The sequence below is a fragment of the Danio rerio genome, chromosome 24 (genome assembly GCF_052040795.2).
Source record: "Danio rerio strain M-AB ecotype USA chromosome 24, GRCz13ab, whole genome shotgun sequence".
NCBI lineage: Eukaryota > Metazoa > Chordata > Actinopteri > Cypriniformes > Danionidae > Danio > Danio rerio.
In genome coordinates, this window is record NC_141044.1 from 16,132,501 (window position 1) to 16,150,637 (window position 18,137).

The 18,137-nt window shown below is 33.5% G+C and overlaps 1 protein-coding gene across 8 annotated transcripts in view; it reads left to right on the forward strand.

The window, feature by feature from the left end:
• The window catches only part of ncoa2 (nuclear receptor coactivator 2), a 216,080-nt gene that overhangs the window by 162,066 nt on the left and 35,877 nt on the right, over nt 1-18,137 (forward strand). For all 8 annotated transcript variants that reach the window (XM_087308936.1, XM_087308938.1, XM_087308940.1 and 5 more), the window contains 1 exon segment: nt 16,295-16,493. In XM_087308936.1, the coding sequence (XP_087165062.1) occupies nt 16,295-16,493 (199 nt within the window).

Below are 18,137 nucleotides of genomic sequence, written 5' to 3' on the forward strand. Positions count from 1 at the left end.
CCGCACCCTCATGGGATAGAGAAGTGTTCATTGGTCCATTGTGATTCTTCCTACACACTATATATAGATATTTTATACTACATTGTTTATTCTTGACCTCATTACATCATGAAGTTATCATAAAATATGTCAAATGTAAGCGCAAGAAATTTTACAGCATCGTTCAATAAGAAAGCTTAGCTATAACCTAATAAAAAATGTAAATTTTTTTAACCAGTGTGTGTTGCTAAGTATTTTTTGTTAGCAAGCCATGCTGTTAGCATCATGCTAATTGTTTATCTAGTGCAGGGCTGTCCAAACCTGGTCCTGGAGGGCCGGTGTCTTGCATAGCTCAAACTTCCTTCTACACACCTGCCTGGAAGTTTCTAGTGTACCTAGAAAGAGCTCGATTAGCTGGTTCAGGTGTGTTAATTATGGTTGGAACTAAATTATGCTGGACACCGGCCCTCCAGGACAGAGTTTGGACACCCCTGATCTAGTGCACTTGCTAATATTTTTGTTAGCAACATGCTAATAGTTTACACAAAATATTTGTCTGCTTAGATCTTTATATTAGTATGGCATGCTGTTAGCACCATGCTAATTGTTTGTCTAGTGTATTTGCTAATATTTTTTGTTAGCATGTCATGCTGGTCCCAACATGCTAATAGTTTACACAAGATATCCATGTGCTTAGTTATTTATATTAGCAAAGAGCATAGAATCACCAAGAGGTGACACTCTAGTGCGATTTGGGAAACAGCCACTAGATGCCCTATGTGTCACGCGGCGGACATTTTGGAATGAAAACTTCAGAACTACAGCATAAGTCTGCAAAATAAACTATTAAAAGTGCTGATGATTGTATTAGGAAGTTTTGTATTGTCGTCTTTTAAGTTGTATCTCAGCTTTAATGTGCTTTTTAAATAAATAAATAAAAAACAATGCAGCTGCTTGCCATCACAACAGCTATAACATCCAGTGGACGGCCAATCGCTTTTACTCCAAAATTGTGGAATTGCGGGGCTGTTGCTGGACGCTGCTGTTGCAATAGAATGTTTTATTGAGTGTCGCCTCTTGGCGATTCTAAGCTCTTTAATTTTAGTATGGCGTGCTGTTTGCACAATTTTTTATCTAATGTATTGCTAATATTTTGTAAGCATAACATGCTGTTAATAACATGCTAATAGTTTACACAAACTACCTGTCTGCTTATTTCTTTTTGGTATGGCATGCTGTTAGCATCATGCTAATTGTTTATCTAGTGTATTTGCTAATATTTTTGTTAGCATGTTATGCAGTTCCCAACATGCTAATAGTTTACATAATATACTGTAGCTGTATCCTTTGTTTTTTTTATTAGTATGACATGCTGTTAACATCATACCGCTTGTTTATCCAGTGTGTGTTTGCTTAGATTTTTTGTTAGAGTATCATCCTAATAGCAACATAAAAGTGTGGCCAAAATGTGTTTAAGTAGTTTTGTTAGCATGTTATGCTGTTAGCAACATGCCAACAGCACAGTATGTTAACCAAGTACTTTTTGTTAGTTTGGTTAGCTAAATGTTTGCCCAGTTTGCATGTTTATGACATGCAAAGGTAGTCTATATGCTTTTACATTCTATTTGTATCAGTAGTTTATTTATTAGTTTATATGTAAAAAATGACAAAAAAAATGTAATAAAATAGTTTTAATTGTATAAGCATAAATAAACAAAATTAGGAGTACTACAATTAAAAAAGTACAATCTAGAAAAATCGTAAATCATGTATCATAGAAATAAAATCATCTCAGGATCTCAGTGATACTTAGACAGCAGTGTTGAGCAGTTTTGTTGCTGCCTACTATATTTAGAACATTCCAAATGTTTACATTCCACGTGTTTACATTCCATTTGGTTAGCATGCGGAAGCAAACAGCAGAGCAGCTCGCTTGCAGCATTTCTAGATTTCTCTATATGCTCTTGTAGAATAATGTTAGTGTTTGTCTTCGTGACGGTCGTGGTTTGTTTTTCCCTTTATGTTTATGAGTGTGTGTTATAGTGTGATGCTCTTGCTGAGGTGCAGCAGGAAGTGTGAGTCAGGATAGGGTGTCACTCCTCTGTGCCCTTCATCACCCCTTACAGAGCTCTAATCGGCACCCACACACAGACTCACACACACACACTGTCCCAGAGTGTCACTCTCACCTCATCGGTGGCTGCTCTGTGTATCTATTAACCCTGTAACCTCTCGCACTCCTGCAGACACATGGCTAACAGCCCCTCATCCCATCACACTAGCACTGGTACCTCAACAAACAATGAAAGTTTACACTTGAGCCCTAGCACAATCAGCCATTTGATTGATTGTAATAAAAATAATAATAATTATTTGAGCTTCAGTCAAAGATAAAGTAGCTGAACTTTGTTAAAGGTAAAATTACAGTTTTATATACAAGTTTATGATCTTGTGAAGCCAATAGAATATTCATGGCATCATTGAAAAATATTTATGATGATTATTAAAATACAATAGTCATGTATTTAAAGCTTATAATGCACTTTAAATTGTATAACGTATGTATAAAATACAGTATTTATGGACTCTGTTCATTGGAAGGCCTAAAAGTCTTTCAAATTGCATTTGTATAGTGTGCGCGCATACGTGCCTGCATGCGTGTGTGTGTGATAAGATATCAAGTAGTAACGTATGTGTGACAGGCTAAACTTCATCCAAAATATTATATTTAGTTATAATTTTTTTTTATTGTACAAATGAAAAGCAAGTTTTACAGTTTCAGCCTTTTAGTGTTAGGGTAAAATATATGTGGAAATATGCAAAAGGACTTTTAATTTGTCACCTGCCTCAAACGCCTCCAGTGAACTATATGCCATTACAAAATCGCAACATTTAAGCTCTGTTTTCTTTAAAAATCAACTATTTTCACCACCAGATTGATATACAATATAACGTGAGTCTCAGAATGTAAAAGAAGGACTGCATTAAATAAAATTTTCCCCTGCCATGTCTTTAAAATATGAAAAATTAATTTACCCCAGTATTTTCAATGGTGTTTCTGCGCTAACTTGCCGATTTTGGCAAGCGTGTACATTTAAACAGCTCGATTTATGCTTCAACAACTGACGATGGCTTTGGCAGCCTGTTTAAAATAGAAGTTCATGTGATTAATTTAGTATGCTTCTATGCCTACTTTAGTAAAATAGAAAACATTTCTTATAATCATATATAAATTTAATTGTGGAAAATTACATAAAATGTTATAGCAAATTAATAATAACAATAAAAACAACAACAATAATAATAATAATAGAAAAAAATGCTTTTGTGAGGCAATAAAATAAATGAGACCTTTGGGTTTGTTATAGCCCCAGGATAATGTGTTTTTAATCCGTTCTTGGACCTAATTAAAATATTAACATGAAATAAAATATAAATAAATTCAAAATATCATCCATTACGTCTGTATGGTAGAATGTGGTGTATAGTATAAGTACATCAACCTGTCCTTTATTATCTACCTGTATCCAGACAGTGTGGAAAGGAAAGGGAAGGAAAACGTGTGCTTGTTTGAGTGCAGTAGCAGCTGATGAGATGCACAGGTCTTATAGAAAGCCTTCCTGCTATTGGCTCCCCATCAGGCTGACGTCAGTGGCTCCCACTGGAGAACAAGTGATCCGCATGTGAAGAGTCCATGCTAATGCACAGACACACTCCAGTCTGAACGAAGCGAACACACACACATTCAAAACACAGCAGAGAGAGAGCAGTGCAGAGAGCAAGACGAAATTGCTGAGGCTACATTTACACTAGTGTGTTTTCATTTCAAAATACACAACTCTTGTTACAACACCTGGCATCCACACCAATCCAGTTTTGCCCCTTAAAAATGGAGGGTTAGTTAGGTTTTAGTTAGTAAATTCTGGAGTTGCTTTTCAGTGTAAATGAAGCAAATCAAAGGCTTGGCTGCATGCATTCACTACTTGATTGGCTCTTTTTGTCTCAATTGGCTAGATTGTAGATAATTCCTGATTCGTTAAGCCCTGTCACATGATCATTAAATTGATTTTATTTATTTATTTAATTTAAATTTATTTTTTTTGTGATGCGATGTACACTCGCAGAAATAAAGGTACACGAGCTGGTCACTGGTACCTTTTCAAAAGGTACACATTTGTACTTAAAGAGTTCATATTGGTACCTCAAAAGTATATATTAGTACCTAAACAATTTAAGAGAAACACTTTTGTTCCTGGCCGGCCGAAGCCCTGCACAGTTTAGTTCCAGCCCTGCTCCAACACACTTACCTGTAGGTTTCAAACAAGCCTGAAGGACTCAATTAGTTTGATCAGGTGTGTTTAATTAGGGTTGGAACTAAACTGTGCAGAGCTGCGGCCCTTTTGGAACTGAGTTTGACACCTGTGCCTTAAGGTATTCATATGGACCTTTTAGTTACAAATTTTCACCTTTTGAAAAGGTAGAACCCCAGTGACAGCTCATGTACCTTTATTTCTGAGAGTGTACGCATTTCTGTGAGACTGCAACGAACACATTTTTTATTTTTTTTATGCCAAAATGTTTTGCTTATTGATAGAATAGCAGTCAATAGAATAGCGAATTAATTCTTACTCTTATCTGTTTGGCCAAAAATGACAGAATACTTTAAAGGTGCTGTATGTAAGCTTTTAAAGGATAAAAATGCTACAATATGTTTGCAGATATTTGAGAAACATGCTAAGTGAACATACAGATGTATCTGAAAAAAGAAATGCTAAATTGCGTTATTCTCCTTTGTCTTTGTTTTGTTCTTTATAACATGCCCACTGCCAGTTTACCTGATTATGTCTCAGCGTGCGGAAAGCGCACCGTGTTTCATTACAGTCATGAAGGGTTCTTTAATGTATGCGGCCAGAGCTGAAAATACGAACTTATCGGGATAGCAGCAGCCTCTGAAATGAGGTGCAGATTCAGAGTTTAAAATACTGGATGGTCAGTCAATCAAGCACACTCGATTGTGTTATTTTCATCAATCTGGCAACCTGGTTTGCGGAGTCATGAGATAATGGGCTGTTTGAAAAAGTGTTTTAAACATGAACTGCAATACCCAATTTAACCACTGAGTGACAGTCTTCTATACTGCACATTTAACGTTGTTTTGACATTATAATGACTAAATCTATTATCGTACCACACCCTGGCAGCACAGTGGCTCAATGGTTAGCACTGTCACTTTACAGCAAGAAAGTTGCAGGTTCGTGTCCCGGCTGGGCCAGTTGGCATTTCTGTGTGGAGTTTAAATGTTCTCCCTATGTTGGCGTGGGTTTTCTCCGGGTGGTTCTGTGTCCCCTACAGTCCAAAGACTGTATGTGTGTGTGAATTAGGGAGTGTATAGGTGTTTTCTAGTGCTGGAAGGCCCTCAGTTGCATAAAACATATGCTGGAATAGTTGGTGGTTCATTCCGCTGTGACGCGGCCCCTGATAAATAAAGGGACCAAGCTCAAGAAAAATGAATAAATGTACCACACCTTCTCACATACACACAATATCACATATTGCTTACACATCACAGCATGCAGTCGAACAAACAAACATGCATACAAAGTCTTGACCAGTTTTAGAATTTGTGGTGATGTTTTGCATGAATACTAGATCATGATTTATAAGAAAGGGCATTATGATTAGCTTGATTTATTAACTTTATATACAAGTTTCTGATTTTGATCATGATCTGAATAGTGGTGACAATTAATTTTACAAACAACTTAAACGTGACATTTTCTTTCAACACAATTTAAAGCGTTTGCTGTTTATAATGAGTACTATTTATAATCAATGTTTTATACACTAACTCTACATTTATTTACCATAATGACGCTTGTCCACCAAAGCATTTTCATGCTGCTGAAAATGCCAGCGCTCTTCTAAAATTACTTAGCTGTGAGCACTTCTCCAACTTTAAGAGCTTTTTAAAAAAGTAGAATGTTAAACACTCGCTGCTTGCATGCCCTAATTATATAGTTACTTTCACATTTTTATCTTGTTTTGTTCTGAATATAGATAACAATTAAAATATTTGCTGCTGCCTTAAAAGTTTTTTGGTCACATGTTCTTTTAAGGTGCTTTCACACCCAGACTTTTGTTTCAAAACCTGTTTCGTTTGCCCAGTTAGTGTGGTTCGTTTGGCATATGTGAATCCAGCAATCGCGCTCGGATCTGCGGCAAATCAATCGGTCCGAGATTGCCTGAATGAGGGGCTCTCGGCTCAGTTGAAAGGAACTCTGGAGTGGATCGATTGTAGTGACAAAACAATACGATCTGAGCCCGGCTATATCACAGTGTATCATGGATATATCATAGGTATATTTCTGCTATATGAAGAGAGAATGATGAGTTGAGCGGGATGTCATTCCTACCGGTAAATGTGCGTTTCATGTAAAATACGAAATTAAAAAACATGTTGCCTATTAACGGGTGCTGTTTTTCCCGTTAGGAAAATTGACTGAACAGCAGTCTTGTTTTATCTGTTATTTCTCTCTATAATGTAAAACCTACAATGCATAAGCCAACTGCTATGTATGAAAAAGTCTTACCTCTGATTTATACTTGACTATGTCTGTGGGTGTCACCATTCAAAATGAAAGCACAGCTTTTCGCTTATAATGTCTTTATTGCTCATTGCCATAAATTAAAATAAGGACGCATGACTGCTGAGGGGGACTTTGAAGAATAAACCCTGAAACTCTGACCAATGTGAGGAGACTTTACTCACACATGACTTGTTTTAGCTCTTTAGGTTTAGAAACTTTGCCATGTGAAAGCGAACCACACCAAGAACAAAGAACAACATATAAACTATTTTAATCACTGTTTTGGAACAAATGAATAGATTCACTGTAGTGAAAGCACCCTTAATGTTCTTAATTTGCGTTATTGACAGTCCATTAACTAAGAATATTAGCTCAATAAGCTACTAATTAGCTGCTTATTAATTAGGGGTGTAACGGATCACGGATGATCTGTGATCCGTACGGATCACAAATCATGGTTTGGAAAGCACATGACCTGCTAATTAATAACTTTTTTGAACTTGTAGGGTAATCCAACATTTATAACAAATGCAGAGCGATCGCCACAAATCACATGTATGAAAGCATTTTGGCTTCCCCGTAAAATAAAATGATGATGGAAAAAGTTGTGGTGAGACCTACCTAAATACTTTCTTTAGCCATTGTCTAACGGTGTATTCTGTCACTATTTGTTTAGCCTGCATTAACGCATTTAGTGTAAAGCTGCATGATTAAACATTAATAGATCGTGATTTCAGTTAAACCTGCGCAACATTAATAATAAATAATAATACTAATGATTTGCATTTGTTCAAATCCTTTTAAGCGCTGCCTTCAAATCTGCATTTGATTGAGAAAGATTCAGTTTTTACACTTTTTCAGTTCATTGAAAACAGTCAAATAACAGTAGAACTGGTTATTTTTATATTTGGCACTATCAGCAACAGTAGCAAAGGTCATTTTTTATTTTGAATACCTTTCTTGTTTCAGCTAGTTCTTTTTTGATTTTTATTTTTATTAAAATGACAGGTTCTAAGTTCTGTTTGTTAAAACCAATGGTTTTTGCAGTAATATTTTTGTATAAATGTAAAGCAAATTACATTTTTCTCCTTCCTTTTTTGCTCATCTGAAAAATGGTCCGATCTATGACTCAAAAACCGTAGTGTGATCCAAAGCATAAGAATTGTGATCCGTTACAACACTAATAATAATTAAAAGTTAGGAAGTTAATAGTTAGGTTAAGGATTGGGTAGGATTTGGGATGTGAAGTAAGATCATACTTTTAGTGCTAATAAACAGCTAATATCCTAATAAGAGGCAGGTAATAAGCCAGTAGTAAATGGTGTGAATTGTTACAGTTTAGGTGTTCCCTTTTTATATACTAACGCAATTTAATCACCTGCCAGATGATTCGTGTTTTGTTTTTATAATTGTGTGTAGGTGAATTAGGTAAGCTAAATTGTCAGTAGTAAATGGAAGTATATGGGTGTTTACTAATGATGGGTTGCAGCTGGAAGGGCATCCGCTGCATAAAACATCTGCCGAATAAGTTGTCGGTTCATTCCGCTGTGTCGATCCCGGATTAATAATAAAGGGACTGAGAAGAAAAGAGAATGAATGAACAATGGATAGGCTACTATGTTGGACTCAATTTTTGCAATAGCTGCTTTTTATCTTTTAATGTGCATTTTGATTATGTAATGTAGATTGTAGTGGCTACAGCAATGTAGATGAGGATCATTTTCATTTTAAAACAGCGTGTTAAAAGAAAAACACACTAGTGTAAGTGCAGCTTGTAAGCAGCAGCCTGTGAGGTGCTGGACAGTGAATAATCAGCAGCAGGTTTGATTCAAGAGGGCAGCCAGAGACAGGTGGCGCTCGAACAAGTGTGTGTGTGTGTGTGTGTGTGTGTGTGTGTGTGTGTGTGTGTGTGTGTGTGTGTGTGTGTGTGTGTGTGTGTGTGTGTGTGTGTGTGTGTGTGTGTGTGTGTGTGTGTGTGTGTGTGTGTGTGTGTGTGTGAGAGAGAGAGAGATTGGGAAAAGCGCTACACAAGGAGACTGACCTCATTAAGCAGTTCCTCCTCTCCGCTCGCTCACATCCTGTTTGTGCAGCTCTTTTCCTCCTCAGTGAAATGAGCAGCAGGAGAGAAGCGCAGAGAAGCTTCATTACACTGCGGAAACAGCATCAAGACAAACTCACAGATTTATATACGGCTTCTGATCTATGACTTATGACCTCGTGTGTACTTCAAATCCAGTGAAGCGGACTCAGATTAAATGTAATAAATGAATGCAGGACAAAATGATGTTACATGGATGGAGTAGTAATGGTAACCATTTAGTTTAGGTCACAATTCATGGTATTAGCAAACTCTTACCTAACACTACTAGCTTAATAAACTACTAATTAGCTGTTTATTATTAGTAAGTAAGGTTGTAGTTGGGTTTAGGTATTAGGCGGGATTAGCGATGTATAATAAGAACATACTTTATAACTACTAATGAACTGTTAATATCTTAAAAAGAGGCAGCTAATAATCCAGTAGTTAATATTGTGAACTGTGCCCTGAACTTAAGTGTTACCGAAATAATAAAGATGTATTTAAATTAATGTTTTAGATAAATGATAACACACAGGTACATGTATATTTGCTGTGTATGTGGATTCTACAAAGATTGCAAAAATAGAAAGTCATATTATTATTATTATTATTTCATATTAATTAGTGATTTAATGATTTTCTATATGGATCTATATATGGAATTATTAATGCTAATATATACATTTTAATGCACCCTTTATTAATATCATATATATATATATATATATATATATATATATATATATATATATATATATATATATATATATATATATATATATATGTATATGTATGTATGTATATATATGTATATGTATGTATGTATATATATATATATGTGTGTGTGTGTGTGTGTGTGTGTGTGTATATATATATATATATATATATATATATATATATATATATATATATATATATATATACACACACACACAGTGCATCTGGAAAGTATTCATAGCACTTCACTTTTTGCACATTTTTATGTTACAGCCTTATTCCAAAATAGATTAAATTAATTTATTTCCGTAAAATTCTACACACAATACCCCATAATGACAATGTGAAAAAAGATGTGTTGAAATAGTTGCAATTTTTTTAGAAATAGAAAACCTGAAAAATCACATGTACATAAGTACACTTTGCTCAATACTTTGTCCTTTGCTCAATACTTTGCTCAAGTACTTTGCACCTTTGGCACCAATTACAGCCTCAGGTCTTTTTGAATATGATGCCACAAGCTTGGCACACCTGTCTTTTGGGAATTGTTGCCCATTCCTCTTCTCAGTACTTCTGAAGCTCTATCTGGTTGGATAGGAAGCGACGATGTACAGCCATTTTCAGATCTCTCCAGAGATGTTTAATAGGATTTAGGTCTAAGCTGTGGCTGGGCCACTAAGGACATTCACCAAGTTGTTGTGAAGCCACTCCATTGATATTTTGAAGGTGTGCTTTGTCAACCCTGGGACTTTATATAGACAGGTGTATGCCTTTTCAAATCATGTCCAATCCACTGTATTTTCCACAGCTGAACTCCAATTAAGCTGCTGAAACATCTCAAGAATGATCAGTGGAAACAGAATGTACCTGAGCTCAATTTAGAGCTTCACAGCAAAGGCAGTGAATACTTCTGTACATGTGATTTTTCAGGGTTTTTATTTTTAAGTTTAATTTGCAACAATTATGGGGTATTGTGTGTAGAATTTTGAGGAAATAAATAAATTGAATCCATTTTGGAATAAGGCTGTAACATAAACAATGTGTACGTAAAGCGATATGAATACTTTCCAGATGCTCTTTGTGTGTATGTGTGTGTGTGTGTGTATATATATATATATATATATATATATATATATATATATATATATATATATATATATATATATATATATATATATATATATATATATATTAATGAAAAATATTATGTAAAATGTAGAATTTACACAATACGATAAATCTGCGATTATACATAAAATACAAATGGAGTAACTAATGAATATTAAGTGCTGTTGAATGATTAATCACATCCAAAGCAATAAGCTTAAATTTACATAATGTGTGTATAAAAATGCACTTACATAATTTAAGAAAATGTTTAAACATTTATAAATTTAATATTTATATCTTATACAAATTATAAATAAATATAAATATGTACACATTTTGATTTTAAATTTGTATATAAACAATATGCACAGTGGGTACACACGCATTATGTAAATTAAAACTTTTGAATGTGATTAATCATTTGACATCACTTAATATTCATTAGTTACTCCATTTGCATTTTTATATTTAATCACAGGCTATGTAATGTGTAAATTCTACATGTTTTACATTTTATTTAAATTGATATATTTAATATAACATTATACAATGTTAAAAATATGATATAAAATTATTACATCTACACATTTCTAATGAATCAATTCTAATGAAGCAATAAATCATGATTAATCTTGGTTTATGCACTGTAGGTTTACATGATCTAATGATAAACAATTTTATTTCCATTAACTAACATTAACAAAAATGAATAAAAATCCTATTAAATGTATTGATAATTTTTGTTCAGGTTAGTAAATACATTAACATGAAATACACAAAAACTACTTGTTTAAACTTAGCTTAAATAACACAGTTCTTTTTTACTTTTTTTTTTTTGGTGACAACTTAATTGTTTTTGTTATATCTACTTAAATTTGTAGAAAAATAATAAATTATCTAAATTCCTTCATGTTTTCCCATCACAAATCTTTTGTGTGGAATCCAGCATTGTTTTTACCGTGTAATATAACCTCATTGTGAAGTGTTATTCTATATATACTCATATATTCCAGCTAATAGAATATAGATGTTCATATCCATGCTTAAAAAAGCTGTTAACTGCAATCTTGCATTAGCTATAAAGATGTATTGGAGCTGCTCTGGAATCTTCTAAATGATTGATTGATCAGTGTGTATTGTGCTGTTCTGCGTGTGTAAAAGAGACTTCATGTGTGCTGCCCTCTAGTGGAGCTTTAGAACTGCATTTCAGTGTTTACTGAACACCCAGAACTGCCTTTCACCTCAAATCCATATATTAACCAGCAGAAATGTTTTTATCTCCAAATATAGAGCTCTTGTGTGCTGCTGGCTTGATTAAACTTTTATTTAGTGTGGTTTAATAGAAGCTGCACGCAGTATTAGTCTGATAGATGGCGACAGGTTTAGATAAACAAAAGTACAGTTCTGAATCTTCGAGTCGACACTGTTTATCCGAAATGCACTGCTGAGAAAATGTGTTGTTTTTATCTGGTAAAACTGAGTTGGACTTAAACCAAAACAGAAAATGTTTCAATGCATTTGAGCAGATATTTCACATACAACATACAATGGTCAGCAGTACATCTGTAAACATGGAGATTTCTTTTTATCCATTTATTGATTAATATAGATGATAGTTAAAGACAAAATGATTAGCCCTCAGTGTGACGCTTTAATTCCTTTTCAAAATATGAAAAGTGATGTTTAACAGAGCAGTGATTTTTCTATATATAATTTTTTATTTACTTTTTTTATTATTATTTTTTTTATTTTTTATTTTTAGAAAATCTTTTGTTAAATCTTCTATCATGTATTTTGGAGAACTTATTTTATTTTGGCTGGAATAAAAGCCTATATATATATATATATATATATATATATATATATATATATATATATATATATATATATATATATATATATATATACACAGACACAGCATGTCTGATAATATTTTTGTCTTCTGGGGAAAGTCTCATTTGTTTTATTTCAGCTAGAATAAAAGCGGTTTTTAATTTTTTAAAAAACAATTTTCAAAATGATTAGCACCTTTTTTGGATTGTCTAGAGAACAAACCATTGATATACAGTAACTTGCCTAATTACCATAACTTGCCTAGTTAATCTAATTAACAAGTCTTTAAATGTCACTTTAAGATGTATAGAAGTGTCTTGAAAAATATTATGTACTGTCATCATGGCAAAGATCCAATAAATCAGTTATTAAAGATGAGTTATTAAAAATATTATATTTAGAAATGTGTTGAAAAAAATCTCTCCGTTAAACAGAAATTGGTGGAAAAAAATTAACGGGGCTAATAATTCTGAATTTAACTGTATATATAGACTTTTTTAAGATAGTAATGGTATTAGTACTATTCGATGTATTCTAATATTAGCAATTAAATAAATTGTGACTTTAAAATTATTTTGAGATAGTAATAATTGTAGCCCGCTTTTAAAAAAGAAATAACCACTGTTGTCCAATGACTTAACCTACTGTTAGTAACCTAGTTAAGCCTTTTAATTGCACTTTAGGTACTAGTAACTTAAATAATAACTAGTTAAATAGGATGCACTGTCACCATGGCAAAGACAGAAATGAGTTATTGCAACTTATGTTTAAAATGTGCTGAAACGAAACACAAAAAAACTTGGAAAATAAAAAATAAATAATTAAAACTAAATTCAAAAAGAAAAAAGAAAAAAATAACACAAAGACTGATAAGTTTGCCTTCAACTGTAAAAGTATATTTTTAAAAAACTGTTTTATTGATCATTTTTATTAATTATTATAAAACTGAGGTCACCTAACATCTTTTGGGTAAGAAAAATGATATATTTCCATTCCAATAATTACAGCACATTTAACTAAATCTAATAGTTTGTATGCCCTTCTTGATTTTTTTCTCTTAATAACAATACTTATTTATCATTCATTCATTCATTTATTTATTTATTCATTCATTCATTCAATTATTAATTCATTTCTTTTGCTAACACATCAATTGGTGTGTGTGCGTGTGCTTTCTTCTACACATTGAAATATTTTGATCTTCTAAACATTTTTTCCACTATAGTTCACAGTTTGCCTTTAGTACTGACTAATCTAATGTAAAACCAATTAGCCATTTTTGCACAAAAATCTAGAAAGTATTGATTACAAAGCTTTATTATTCCTGAGAATTCTTAATTCAGTACATTAAAGTCAAGTGCGGATTTAGATTTTGAAGTATAAAATATTTGTATAAAGCTTGTGAAGGACATGAGAGAATGTGAAGTCAGATCGATGGTGTATTTATTGTCCAGCTGCGTGCGGAGTGTGTGTTTGCCTGCCTGCATCTGCAACATCTTGCTCTGAGGGAGAAGCGGTCTGGGGTTTAAAGATGGGAACCGAACCATGGCAAATGGAGTGTTCACTTTCCTCCTTTAACTCAATGTGAAGTGTGTCCTAGATTCCAGCCCTCTGTCTGTGTGTGGGTGTGTGTGTGTGTGTGAGGGGTGTGTTTCGGCAAGCAGACTTCGAACTCTCCAGTGTTTTCCTGCTGAGAACAAAATCCACCTGATTTTAAGATATAACTGTGTGACTTTATCATACATAGAACACACTTTTTATTTGATCAAGAAAATATTGTTACATTGTGAAATAGTACAATTTAAAACTGGTTTTGGTGGCACAGTGGCTCAGTGGTTGGCGCTGTTGCCTCACAGCAAGGTCACTGGTTCGAGCCCCGGCTGGGTCAGTCGGCATGTCTTTGTTGAGTTTGCATGTTCTCCTAATGTTGGCGTGTGTTTCCTCTGGGTGCTCCGCTTTTCCCCACAGTCCAAAGATATGTGCTATAGGTAAATGGACTAAATTGACCGTTGTGTATGTGTTTCCCACTACAGGGTTGCTGCTAAAAGGGCATCTGCTGTGTAAAACATATGCTGGATAAGTTGTTGGTTGATTGCACTGTGGCAAACCCTGATTAATAAAGGGACTAAGCCGAAGGAAAACGAATGAATGAACTAGTTTTCTTCTATTTATTAATAGTATTGCAGTGCAATTATTTCTTGTTATGGAAAATCTGGAATTTTTAGCAAGTTTTTTTTTTTTTTTTTTTTTTTTTTTGTTAAGATGTATTTAATGTATTAAGATGTATTCAATTGTTTAAAAGTGTCAAGTAAGATTGTTGAAAGTTACTAAAATAGTTCTGAATCTGTTTCAGTAAGTACTACACTGACATTCTGTTCATAGAAGAGTCCTAAAAGGAAAAACACATCAGAATTTGGCCAAAAATATTTAGTACTTAATGTTTTTTTAATGTTATGCACAAGTAATTGTTGATGATAAAGCGTCAACAACAGTATATTATATTGATTTATGAAGGGTCATGTGACACTGAAGTCACTGAAGTAATACAAATTCAGAAAATTAAGAAAATGACATTAACATTTAGATTAAATTAAAAAGACAACACTGACTGTAATTTTCATTTAGTTTTTCACAATATTGCTGATTTCTCTGTATTCTGGATAAAAGAAATAATTATTTGTTAAGTATAAAAATAGTTTTTTTAAGTCATTAAGCTGGTGCTGTGTGTAAGCTTGTGACGGTATGAGAAATTTGGATAAAAATACAACACAATAAACAGTATTTCATTTTTCAATTTACAATTCAATTCAATTACAGTTAAAATATTACACATTTATAATATTTTGGAATACTAAATATGTCAAGCTAAATAATTCAAATAAATTATTGAGTTCTGCTAGGTTCATTAGTTTCAAAAACACAAATTTCTAAAATCTCTAAAATGCGATATGTTCGTTTAAATGATCCTTTCAGCGCTTTCCGTTTCACTTTTACTGTCAAGTGCGATTAATGTCATGGCTACAGTCACTTCGAGAGAAAAAATAAATAAATTCTTTGCAAATCATACTTTCCCATGTGGCTCCCAAATGATCACTCTGTGCAACAATCTGAATGTTATTTACAACTTTATTACCTGTTATTCAAAGCCCATGCAGGTTCTGTCCACTTAAGTAGACATCACTGGCGGGTGTGCACGTCCTCTCGGTAGTACATAAACAGTGCGTCAGCTCATGTGGGATTTTGCTGCTGTGAATACATTGTTACATTAAAAAAAAGAAATTTACATTTTTGGGTTAATTATTCCTTATTAATACAGTATATGACACCGTTTGGAAGTATGTATTTAAAATTATGTAAGGCTTGTGAGACCGCCTTTATGCTTCTCCCGAACTTGGATATGCTTCTAATTTAAGATTGTGTATAGGATTGAATCGAAATCATGATCTTTTTTTTTTATTAATCGTGCAGCGCTTATATATTGTCTGGATTAGTGTTGTATATTACGCTACAAAAATAATAATAAACTGTAATAAACTACCAGTACATTTTCTGTTATTTTACGGACTTATTTCTCTATACATTATTTCTTATGCATTATATCATTTCAATCTACTAAAAAGGTCATTAAAACTCACTTTGTTAAACTGTAGAGTTGAAATTTCGACATCAAAAGTCAACAGAGCAGAGATCAAGCACCCATAATGCAATTCACAACTGTAAATAGACAGAAAACTGATAATTAACAGCTATTTGTTAACATTATATTACTTACTTTCATCATGACAAAGACAAAAGATATTAGTTGCTATCAATGACTTATATAAAATAATATGTTCTTCTCTCCTTTAAACAGCACTTAAAGAAGCAAATATTTGAAACCTCACAGAAGGGCTCAACACTTTGCCTTCAACATTACATGTATTGATTGACTGGTCTCTGTAATTCAGCGCCTGGTGAAAATGCTAATGAGCTGTGTTTGTGTGTGCAGTCAAGTGAGCTGGATGATATCCTGGATGATCTTCAGAACAGTCAGCCGGGCCTGTTCACTGACTCCAGGCCTGTGTCTCTGCCTTCTGCTGTGGACAAGCAGTCAATCATCAATGACATCCTGCAGATGACAGGAGAGAGCGGAGCTAACATGAGTCCTCAACAGCAGAGAGCACTGCAGACTGCAGTCAGCCAACAGAGTAAGTAACACACACACTCTCACACAAGTCATCTGATATCCTGATAACAATATATGTCACAATATACTACCATTGATGAAAATTCAATTGATATATAGTTATATATATTAGGGATGTAACAATATTGTAAATACCGTCATACTGCAATAGCAATTTCTTTCAATATTACTGTGGTTGTGACTCAATAAAATCATAGGTCTTTTGGAGAAAAGTTTGCTCAGGCGAATAGGAGGTAGCGGAAACTACAATTTTCATCAGCCCAGGTGTGGCCATCATCCTTTGCGGTCTGTTGTCGCTACAGATCCAGTAATGCATAAATGGAGGGTGCTGCTATAGCGGCAAAGAAAAAGAGCTAAAAATGGTCGAACCTAAAGCGGGTTTTAAATCAGATGTGTGGAAGCATTTCAGTTTCTCTCTAAAAAGAAACAAGAAGGGGGAAAAGGTGACAGAAAAGGGGTATGCAGGCACTGCCAGACTGTGCAGAAATACAAGTCGTGGAATACGATTAACATGATGGGGATTCTTTTAGTCAAGGGGACAGCAGAACACAGCACACTGCTCAGATTGATGGAGACATTGACTTGTACCACCAAGAGACCTCTGTCTCACTCATGGCTTGTCCTTTCGAGTGGTGTTCTTTTTACATGGTTTAATATTTTTTTTATTAAAATTGAATAATTTAAGTTCCTGTTTGAAAGTTTACAGACAGATAATTTGTATGTCATTGATCTGTTCAGTGTTGAGGTAACCTGAACATTCTAGCACTTTTTTTAAGTCTCTTCAATAGTTTTGTTTTTCCTTTAAATGATTCAATAAATATCGTACCGTGCCATTCATCCCAAGGTATTATTGTATCGTGATATTTTGATACCGTTACATCCCTAATATATATATATATATATATATATAATATATACACTTTTCAAAAACGAATGATTTACAGGTTCAACATAAAAATACAAAATAAAAGTATTGCTAAGTCTAATGCAAAACATTTGAAGATTGCAACTTTCTCATGATGCTGTTATATTTAAGTTTCTGTCTGCATCCCCATAATGTCATATAATATGTTGCACTCATACAAGTTATAAAAACTATAACCAAAAACACTGTATTTTGCGATACCATGGTTTAAACGATAATATGAGACTATACTTTTGTTTTGTATGATACAATCAGTGGAAACCAGAAGTTTACATACACTGTATAAAATGCACATAACCATTAAAAAAAGTCAGATGTTAATGTGACTAAGCTTTTTCTCTTTTAGGTAAGTTAGGATTATTAAATTTGTTTCTGTTATGCTAATAGCAGAATAATGAGAGAGATGTTTTTTAAGAAATTTTTATATTTTTTCTTCAAAGTCAAGTTTACATACAATAAGATTATTATGCCTTTGAAAAAGCTCAGATGATGGTGTCAATGTTTTGGAAGTTTCTGATTGGCTAATTGACCATCTTTGAGTTAATTTTAGGCACTAGAATAGTATTTAAGAAAAAACCTAAAACACACTGCTACCTTTTCTGACAACATTGGAAAATCAACAAGCCACAATCAAAAAAAAAAAAAGCCAGATTACAATTAGCTAAATTCACTGAGAAAAAGAAAAAATTTTGGAGTCGTGTCCTGTGGTCCGATGGAACT